The 11,126-nt window shown below is 37.7% G+C and overlaps 1 protein-coding gene across 8 annotated transcripts in view; it reads left to right on the top strand.

The window, feature by feature from the left end:
• The first annotated feature begins 179 nt into the window (after nucleotides 1-179).
• KIAA0586 (KIAA0586 ortholog) overlaps nucleotides 180-11,126 on the top strand; it is a 114,329-nt gene continuing 103,382 nt past the window's right edge. For 5 of the 8 annotated variants that reach the window (XM_086709648.1, XM_086709645.1, XM_086709642.1 and 2 more), the window contains exons 1-4: nucleotides 181-1,150; nucleotides 2,065-2,135; nucleotides 5,144-5,213; nucleotides 7,061-7,130. In XM_086709648.1, the coding sequence (XP_086565774.1) occupies nucleotides 952-1,150; nucleotides 2,065-2,135; nucleotides 5,144-5,213; nucleotides 7,061-7,130 (410 nt within the window). In that variant the 5' untranslated portion in view covers nucleotides 181-951. Of the gene's footprint in view, nucleotides 1,151-2,064; nucleotides 2,136-5,143; nucleotides 5,214-7,060; nucleotides 7,131-11,126 lie in introns of all 8 variants that reach the window. The other 3 variants (XM_086709646.1, XM_086709644.1, XM_086709647.1) reach the window with 2 other exon arrangements.

Raw genomic sequence — 11,126 nt, 5'->3', positions numbered from 1 at the left:
TCCCTAACGGTCTCCAGGAGCTACACTGTAAACAGTCCCTAAGCAACGGGAGTGGTATTTCCAACTAGGTCGGGATCTGTGCGGGCCTTCGATGGGAATTTCGAGTTTTAGTCAACGTTTAAATCTCGTGGGGGCAGTGTAGTGTCTTAAAAGAAACAAGAAACAAAACAAAAACGACCAAATTCACACGTTCTTAAGCCTTTTACACTGGGAGTTTGTTTCCACCCGGAGAGGGATGGACGAACACCGGAGAGCTTTCGGCTTTTTCGTTGGTTGTTTTGGATGATTATCTTGGCGCGCATGCGTGTTGAGTCTCAGGGGAGCCGGCTTAAAGGGAAGTGGACGTTGACTCGCGGGCAGCTGAAGCTGTTGTCAGATTATACCTGTGACTGCGCAGTCGCCGAGCATTCGGCTGACTGGGAGGGGTGAATTTAGGTGTCCGATGGTTGCATCTGGAGGAGTGTGTAAAACTCTGGCGGAAGACAGCTATTAAGCTTCTTATATGGGTGATTTTAAAGCATTTCAGTTTTGCTTGAGTCCCACCAACGAATCTTAACACTGTTTGGTTTTGCACTGCCAGTTCTAGGTTTGGGGAGTGTTGTTATGGTTATTGTTGCTCACGCGGCCTTTCTCTTATCATCCGTACTCTCAGATTCCCTGGCGTATGCATTAATGGACTGAGTGGGATTAATGGGTAAATATGGTGTTCTAGTAGTCTCTAATAGCCAAATTGAAATTTCTAGCTTTTTGGATAGTCTACTTAGACATTGATTTATTTACAGGTTGATGACTGCATGTTTTAAAATCACTTGAAATTCATATTTTGTTTATCATACTCCTCCTTCGTTCCTTCTTCCCAAAGTCCCCAAAGCGGTGAAAATTTTGTTTTGAAGTTTTACGGACCTAGAAGAAATTCTATTCAGAACTGTGGGACTAGTTTTGTTGCAAAATATGAAAGGATCTGAGTTTAGCCTGGAAAAGAAAAAAAGGGTTAAAATACCAGCGAGGAGACTTCGTGAGGTAGTTTCTCCAAATCAGGGAGATTATTCGGTTTTGCTCAAAGATGAGTTGCCCTGTGTTCCTCCAGCGTTGTCTGCAAATAAACGTCTTCCTGTTAGAACCGAGGCTAGCTTGAATGGAACGTTATGTGGTATGTGACTCCGAATAGTTCTCACTTTTGTAAATCTTTAGTCTTTATTTTAATTTCGTTTTTTGCCTTTCAGAATTTAGAGGATTTTATATGTTTAAATTCTCAAACATAAGATACATCTAGTTTGTATAGATGTTTGAAAGCTGACCCCTTTCCATGGGGAAATGGCTAGCACAGCCAGTCTAATCTATATAATATCGAATAGGTGGAATGAATGAAACATTTCCCATTGTGTTTTTTCTTTGTGTGGTTTTTGCACATTGTTCTTGTTCACATCTGTGGTGGACACACTGAACTAGTATGATGTGCTTATTGTTCATCAATAGGGGTTTTTACCAAATGCTCTACCTTCTGTTTGGATAGTGTTATTCAATTTGGCATGTAGAAAAGCGTTAACTTCTGCCTCTTGATGGCTTCCGTATTTCAATTCACTTAACCTGTCTGGGGTTCAGTGAAAATGAAGAAGACCTATGCTTTGCCCATTTCACTGGTAATTGTAAAGATCAAATTAATAAATATATGTGCAAAAACAAAAAAAATGCTTATATAATGCTGCTTTTTTGGGAGGGAGGGTATGACATAATAAAGGCTTGCTTTTATATCATGTACATATTTTATTCCTGGCTAATGATTCTACCCATGTTTTGTCCAAATCCAACAGTGTAACGATATATTTTAAAACATATTTATCCCACTTGATTGTCAGTACTGACCCTTATTTTCTTAAATATCAACTGTAAAACTTTCATCAGAATATATGTTAATTACATCTTGTTTTTTTGCATGAAAAGTGCCTTCCAGTATAGATTTTGCATTAATATGGAGTTGACAGTTCTTGAATCATACTTGTACAGTTTTTAAAGGAAAAGGTTCTGATTTTAAAATCACTCAAATTGATTCCTTTGTGTTGTTAGGTTCATCAGACTTGACTTCTGCTAGAAATTATCTGCATCCTCCACTAGAAAATTCTACTGTGTCGGAAAGCGTAAGCAAAAGAATTTGTAATTCCGTTCATGTTAAACTTTTCAGTATTGTTAAGTAATGTATTCTTAAATTATGTTTGATGAGCAACAGGCCTTGTTTTTGCTTAAATTTCACTTACAAAGAAATGTTTTACATACTACAGTTGCAACTTGAATAGCACTGAGACATTAAACAATCTTCCATAGAATAAAAAATACTAGTTATTAAGATGTTGAACACTGAGAGAAATACTGTAACTGAAAAGAAGCTCTGCTCTGAGCTAAGGAAAACATATTCTAGACCAGACTTAACTTACTGTTAGGTAAAGGTAAAGAAACAGTAGGAACATCATTTTTAAAAAGTGAGGTGTGATTATATATCATTCAAGCTATTGTGAGGTTTTCTGTGTGGTTTTTTTGAGGTGTCTTTAAACAATAATAACATGAAATTCTCATCTTTACCTTTATAATCCTGAAAATATTTGATGATAAATATATTTTGTTCATGAAATCTAATTAGATTTTGATCACCAATCATAATGTTGACTATAAATTGTCCATTAAACAAGTCTTTAAAGAAGAGAGTTTCACAATATAATATTTTGAAAATTGAAATTCATTCCTGGTAAGAATGTAATTAAAGCTGTTTACTTATTAACTTTGTAAAACACTCACAATAAAAACGTATAATTATGTGCTGCACCTGGTCCCTGAGTCAATGCCTAGCCTTTGGGTTGGTATTCTTTGGTTCTTTTTTGAGCAGACCTTTTTTAATGATTAATGGTCTTTGAATTCCATCATCTAAATAGTTTCCCAGATGCATGGATATGCTATTATTATATAATTGAAAATAAATCGATGATCTTTGGAAGATGATTAGGATTCCATTAGATTTAATATGGACTCAAAGCTTGTTTTGTGTAGATTGCTTAAGGTAAAATATGCCTGCAAAGTAAATCCAGTTCATTATCATTTTTTCTTGAATACAAACTGTAGTTTGTCTTTGTATCACATTTTTGTTTCATAAATGAGTGCTAAGATTACAGTGTGGATTGACTTGATCGTTCTATTTTAATGAGGAAACTAAAGGAGTTTGTGCCTGATATGCTCATATTTATAAGCTTATTCATTATCTTCTTTTATTCATATGTATTTCTCTATACTACCAGAAAGTGAGATATCCCTATTCCTGTTTGGGCCAGTCCTTGCACATGAGTAGAAAGAAAACAAAAACTTTAAAATTCATTGTAGAAAATACAAAGAGAAAAAGGAAAGAAGAAATTCTGTAGCTGAAGTCAACAACTGTTGCCTTCATGTTTTATGAAATAAGACCATACTGTTTTATTATTAGGTAGTATTAAGGATATTTTTCCATGCCATTGATTTTTTTTTCCCTAGAAGCTTTAACGGGTCCATAGAATTTCAGTGTATGTGTACCATAATTTATTTGTTCATGTTCCTGTCATTTGACATTAAGTTTTTTCCCCCAATTTTTGATAATATAAACAACCATGTGATTTACATTCTGGTGTATATTTCAGGTCATTTCATTAGGATTAATTTCTGGATGTAAAATTATTTAAAAAAAATTTTTTTTTTTTTAACGTTTATTTATTTTTTTGGGACAGAGAGAGACAGAGCATGAACGGGGGAGGGGCAGAGAGAGAGGGAGACACAGAATCGGAAACAGGCTCCAGGCTCTGAGCCATCAGCCCAGAGCCTGACGCGGGGCTCGAACTCACGGACCGCGAGATCGTGACCTGGCTGAAGTCGGACGCTTAACCGACTGCGCCACCCAGGCGCCCCTGGATGTAAAATTATTAAATCAAAGGATATGCACACTTCTTGAAGTGTTTCTAAATTGCCTCTAGAAAGACTGTATCAATATACATTATTCAGCAAGATCATGAGCAGAATTAGTGGTATTATTTTTCCCCAGCTTTACCAATACAGGGCATTAAAAGTAGACAAAAAAAAAGTTGCCATTTTGATAGGTTAAGAAGGCATTCTTTCATTATTACTGAAGGAGAAATTTTTTTCATGTATATTGCCTTCTTCTTTTGTGAATTACATATTTATATGCTATGCTTCTTACTCATTTGTAGGAGGCCTTTATATTAATTCCCCAGATACTGTATTCTATTGTATTGTTAACCTCATTGACTATTTTTTTTAATGTTTTATTTATTTTAGAGAGAGAGAGCATGAACAGGGGAGGGGCAGAGAGAGAGGTGGGGACAGAGGATTCAAAGCGGGCTCTACACTGACAGCAGTGAGCCTGATGTCGGGCTCCAACTCACAAACCATGAGATGTGAGATCATGGTAGTAGCTGAAGTGGAATGCTCAACTGACTGAGCCACCCGGGTGCCCCTCATTAACTATTTTTTAGGAAGTTAATACCTGTTGTCAGGGGATCACTTTCTTTTAATGATTTTCTCTTTACCCTTTTCTGCTTTAGCAGGAAAAAAAAGAGATGTGTCTAAGGAAGGTGAAGAGCAATGTTGAATGAACCTAGTACTCAAAAAGTCATGGTGTCTTAGCACTGAATAGAATCTTAAAGATGAAGACTAGGGTTACACATGTGAACAGAAAGCTAGTTGCCAGTAGAGAAGCCTTCTGAGACCATATTTGAGCTCAGTGATAAAGAATGCTGTGATTAATTTGTGATGTTGTTTTATGTGCTGGCCATCCTTATGTACTCCTTTTGACTCACAGTGAATCAGATTTTCACATTAAACCGTAGCAACTGAATTGTTAAATGACTCTCTCTGCTAGAAGTGGCAAATGGATATTTGAGTATGAATTTCAGGGCCAGAGTTGCTTGCTTGTTCATTTACTTGCTCATTCAACTGATCCTCGAGTACCTTCAAGGTACCTAAGCTTTGCAGTGGTTCTGGGAATTAAGTCTATAAAAGCACACGATCCTGCCCTCCTAGAACATAGTAGTCACATAGCTAGTAAATACTACTTGATGAGTAATAAATACTAAAGATATCTTAGCTTTTCATTTCTTCCTTTCACATCCCAAAGGATTTTCCTAAAGACATTGCAGTGCAGGGGTTGCCTGTGGATAAACTGGAAGAGAGCAACAAACAAAAAGGTAAAAGGATAGATTTGCTTTTCCTTTTTTTTTCCCCTTGTAAAATACACATAACAGAATCTAGCTCTTTCTCTCTCTTTTGTTTAAGTGTACAGTTCTGTAGCATTAGATACATTCACATTATGCAGTTATCACCACCATCCATTTCCAGAACTTTTTCATCTTCCCTGGTTGAAACTCTGTACTCATTAAACACTAACTCTCCATTTCCCCATGCTCTAGTTTTTTTTTTGTTTTTTTTTAATGTTTATTTATTTTTGAGAGAGACAGAATGCGAGTGGGTTAGGGGCAGAGATGGGGAGACACAGTATCCTAAGCACGCTCCAGGCTCCGAGCTGTCAGCACAGAGCTTGATGCGGGGCTTGAACTCATGAGCTGCAAGATCATGATCTGAGCCGAAGTCGGTGGCTCAACTGACTGAGCCACCCAGGTGCCCCCCCTGCTCTAGTTTTATGATTGACTTATTTCAGGTAGCAGGTCTTCATGGCTCATCTGTGTTGTATGTGTCAGGAGTTTCTTTATAAGGATAAGATTTTAGGTTTTTAGCTTTTAAGATGTTCATTGATTTTTTTTAATTTTTTTTTTTTTTTTTAAATTTTTTTTTTCAACATTTATTTATTTTTTGCGACAGAGAGAGACAGAGCATGAACGGGGGAGGGGCAGAGAGAGAGGGAGACACAGAATCGGAAACAGGCTCCAGGCTCTGAGACATCAGCCCAGAGCCTGACGCGGGGCTCGAACTCCCGGACCGCGAGATCGTGACCTGGCTGAAGTCGGACGCTTAACCGACTGCGCCACCCAGGCGCCCCATGATTTTTTTTAAATTTTTTTTAACGTTTATTGATTTTTGAGACAGGGAGAGACAGAGCATGAACGGGGGAGGGTCAGAGAGAGAGGGAGACACAGAATCTGAAACAGGCTCCAGGCTCTGAGCTGTCAGCACAGAGCCCGACGCGGGGCTCGAACTCACGGACCGTGAGATCATGACCTGAGCAGAAGTCGGCCACTCAACCGACTGAGCCACCCAGGTGCCCCCTCATTGATTTTTTTAAAAGATACTTATTAAATAAACTTACATTTTTTTCTTATTATTTTATTTCATTTTAATTAGTTTTTCCTTCCAAATTAGGCTAGTAGTGGAATCTTTAAAATCCAGAAAAAGGTTTGCAGTGGTAATGGTAATGTTTTTATTATTAACCTATTGCATAAATTTGGGATTAAGTACTTAAAAAAATTTATAAATTCTGAATTTAAGTTTTGAATAGTCTGGTAAGATAATAGATTGAAAAATTAAAAATATGCTTTGAAGAAATTAATGTAGTGACATTTTTATGTAGTTTTATTTTTATCCACGGTTTTCTCTTTTGAATTTGAGCAAATGGCTCCAATTTGGCCTCACGTGTTTTTATTTTATTTTTTCCCCCAGGGTCTAGGGTTATGACTATTTGAAAAAAATATTTTTTAATGTTTATTTATTTTTGAGAGAGAGACACAGAGTGTGAGCAGGGGAGGAGCAGAGAGAGAGGGAGACCCTGAATCCAAAGCAGTCTCCAGGCTCCAAGCTGTCAGCACATAGCTCGATGAACCCATGAACCACAAGATCATGACCTGAGCTGAAGTCAGATGCTTAACTGACTTAGCCACCCATGTGCCCCGGGTTATGACTATTATTAATCAGTCATTTAGTAGTCATTTAGTAGATCACGGCTACTACTCACATTTTCTAAAATTAAGAAATCTTATTGCTGAATTCCTAAACATTCTTAAAAAGCTTTTTTTTGGTAGCTTTATTAAAATTTAACAAATTTTTAGGAATCTGAAGTATATTTTGTGTCTCAATTTTGCAGCAAATGACATCTTTATTTCTCGGTACACCATGGGACAGAAGGATGCTCTGAGAGCAGTTTTAAAGCAAAAGTAAGTTTCATTTACAAAAATTAAGTGGGCCATTTCTTATGTTTTTATATGGTTCTCAAAGATTAGTTTCATTTTTCAATGTGTGAAATACGTATAAAGCATTTTTTATGGTGCTGGACACATAAAATACTCAACAGCTATAACAAGTTTTAGTATAGAAGAAGTACTGTTCTAAGCATTAACTCAATACTCACAAAATCCAATGAAGTATATTCCATCACATCTCAATTTTACAGAATCCCCATGTTATAGATGAGGAAACATGATGGCACATCATAGATGTGCACACAGAGATGCATATAGATGAGGCACACAGAGATTGATCTTTCCGCAGGTCATTTAGGAAGTATTCACTGGGCTAGGATTCAGACCCAGGCAGTCTGCCTCTAGAATTTGCTCTCTTAATCACTTCACTATACTACTTGTAGCAATGGTCAAGTAGTTCCAAGTACGTAATACTTACTATTTACTATCCAAGGACGTTTAGATTTTTGCTTGTCAAGATTTAAGAAAGGGACAAGGTTAGCATCTGGATGGAGTGAAGGGAGACCACGGCTACTACTCCATCTAAATGTTCCCTCCCAAGTTTATCTTAAATACCAATGAAATACAAAACCAACCCTGACAACAGCACCATGATAAGCATATGTCTTCACTACTCTGGAGGCAATTTTTATTATTATTATCATTAGTGGAGATGGGATGAGATACATATCCTTAGGCTAAATGTATCCTACTCCTGAAATGGTACAGTCTGGAAGGCCCCTTAGAAAATAAGAAAAATGTTTACTTCATTTTGAATTCTCATTTTATTAAAAAAGGAAATTTTATATTCAGTAAATGGAAAATCAGTATGGTGTTTTCAATAATAGAATTTAAATAAATAAACTACTTATAACTATTAAATAAAAACTGTTTAAAAGTTTATTATTTTTTCACCTACAGTTGTCCATGGCATACATATTATGCACTGGGAAGCATTGGACTAACAAAAGTAAATACTATCTCTAAAACACAAGGGGGTGATCTGAGCCAGCCAGAGTTTAATAGCTGGTTGTTTGTCCTCATCATGTTTTTCCTTTTTACCTTTGTTCACCAAACGATTCCCAATATGTGGTATAGTGGTTAGGAAAGGAACTTGGATGGTAAATTATATCCTGGAGTTTATAAATATATAAGAAAAAGTGAAAGTAAGGGCATGAGTTGTGGTACGGTCTTTCAAAGTCTATAGTTGAACCAAAAATCACAGATTACATCTGACTCATTTGGACAGACAGTGATTACCACTCCTTCCAGCTGACCCCCAGAAGAAGAGGTTGCTTGCAACCATAGTAGGGACCTTATCAACTTGTTTTCAAGTTCGAACTCTTCGAACTGAAATCTCTCGGAACTCTCAGATCAGGGAGGGAGAAGTTGTTCATTAACAAATAGACAGTGAACAGTAATTGAACACTACACTTCTTAGTAGGTCTCTTCCCATTCAGAATGAATGAACAGAATTCGAAAGCAAAAACAAACTAGGAAAGGCGTCGAGAAGCTGACTGCAATGTATAGAATAATAACTGAATCAGAAATACAAAAATGACCCCTGTTGGGTTAAAAGACAATCTAACTATGTCTCAAGAGATAGATTTTGCTGTAGTCAATGTCACTTGAATTTATTGTGGTTTTTTAAAAATGTTTATCTGTTTTTGAGAGAGAGCACATGGGAGAGGGGCAGAGATAGAGGGGGACAGAGGACCCAAAGCAGGATCTGTGCTGACAACAGAGAGTTTATATGTGGGGCTTGAACTCACCAACCGTGAGATCATGACCTGAGCCGAAGTTGGATGCTTAACCAATTGAGCCACCCAGGCGCCCCTTGAGTTTATTGTTTTTAGAGAATAGTAGATGGAATTTGGCAAAGTGATCCTAAAATTTACCTGGAAGGACATACAGTTGAGGATATATATACATAATAATTACATACATATGGAATACACATAGTTGAGAATAGCTAATATGGGGGGAAAGAACTTGAATGATGGAAAATTTGCCCCATTTGATATGATATGCTCTAAAGCTGTACTAGTAAAAAGTAATAGACTGGAGCCAGGAATGAAGAGTATGGCCAGAGCATCTAGAACAGGGTAGAATGCCCTTACTGTGTAGCTGGAGAGGAAGCAAGGGGCTAGGTTATAAACTTTAAAGAAGAGAAGTGACAAATCATCTTAAAATGTTAAATTATGATATATAATTCTTAAAAGGCTCATTCAGATAGCAGTTATCAAAAGATGGATCAGGGGGTGCCTGGGTGGGCTCAATCAGTTAAGCATCTGACTCTTGGGTTCAGCTTAGGTCATGATCTCGTGGTTCGTGGGTTCAAGCCTGCATTGGGCTCTGCATTGCACTGACAGCACAGAGCCTGCTTAGGATTCTCTCTCTCTCTCTCTCTCTCTCTCTCTCTGCCCTCCTCCTCCTAAAAAAAAAAAAAAAAAAAATAGATGGATTGGAAGAGGACTGAAGTATTCAGTCCAGGAAACCAACTGGCTACAAATTTTGTAGGGATCTCTTTGAGAGAGATTCAGTTGGTCCTCAGTACATTGGAGGATGGTAGAGTGAAGGCATGCTGGTTTGGAGAAGAGTAGACGGATTTGGAAGATGACTTAGAGATGGAATTGACAATTAGATGTGAGAGTGAAGAAGGAGCTAAGGATGAATCCCAGATTTTTGGTTTGTATAAATGCATGGTCAGTAGTAGTGTTCACTGAGAAAGGACTCTGGGGCGCCTGAATGGCTCAATGGGTTAAGCATCTGACTCTTGATTTGGGCTCAGGTCATGATCTCAGAGTCATGATATTGAGCCCCATGTTGGCTCTGCACTTGGTGCAGAGCCTGCTTTGGATTATCTCTCTTAAAATAAATAAACTTTCAAAAAATTCTAAAAAAGAAAAAAATTGAAGAAAAAATTTCTTCTTTCCCAGTTTTTTACACTTCATAGCTATTTACATTTGTTACGTTGAGGACTTAATTTGCTAATTAGAAAAAACAAAACTTAAAAGCCTATAAAGAAGTTGATGTCTAGTTTTACCTTGTTATTTCTCTTGTTGGTTAATTTACTTTCACTTTATTTATTTTAATGTTTATTTACTTTTGAGACAGAGACAGAGGGTGAGCAGGGGGAGGGTCAGAGAGAGAGACACACACAGAATCCAAAGCAGGCTCCGGGCTCTGAGCTGTCAGCACATAGCCCGACGTGGGGCTTTAACTCATGAACTGTGAGATCATGACCTGAGTGGAAGTCAGCCGCTTAACTGACTGAACCACCCAGGCACCCCTCTTATTGATTAATTTAATGTAATCATGTAGAATGAACGATCTTAAAGGGTAAACACATTCAGACTTAAGACAAGAATACTAAAAGGCAGGAATATCTGAATTATATTTTTTTCAACGCCACTTAATCCGATTTATATTGAGAGCCTGCTATGTGCTTAGTTCTTTCTTACTTGCTGTTTGGCATTTAAGAAATCCCCCTTCTCTGCCCCCACCTCCGCCCCAGGTTGCTTAGAGCTTAGTTGGGGAGAGAATATGTACGTATGTGGGGGAATGAGTGATTAGAACTGTGATAGGAAGCAGTATTGCATTTAATAGATTATGAAACTGTTCTGCATAGACATTTAAACCATGGGATGGCTGCTTATCAAGCCTCAATTGTGTAGTGTGGGCAGTAAAAGCAAAAGGAGCTAGGAAGGGACAGATCAATTGGAAGTGTTTAAAGACAAGGTTTTGAAAAGGGGAAGGCTTGTGTTGGATCTTAAAGAAAGTTGAATGGAGGAAGGTTGAGAGATCAGTGAGAAGCATGGAGTCAGCTGTGGGAAGGGAGTGGTGTAGCCAGTGAGGAGCAGTGTGACTCCTGAGAGTTGTCTGTGAAGTGATAGGAGGCAAGGGCATGGCCAGAGGATAGTATGTGTGGAAGGTCAAACGAAGAAATTAGCCTACCCATTTGTCTCTAAG

The sequence above is a fragment of the Puma concolor genome, chromosome B3 (genome assembly GCF_028749965.1).
Source record: "Puma concolor isolate L17-30 chromosome B3, mPumCon1.1.hap2, whole genome shotgun sequence".
NCBI lineage: Eukaryota > Metazoa > Chordata > Mammalia > Carnivora > Felidae > Puma > Puma concolor.
The sequence above is the reverse complement of the archived record's forward strand: the minus strand, read 5'-3'. Positions and strand labels throughout refer to the sequence as shown.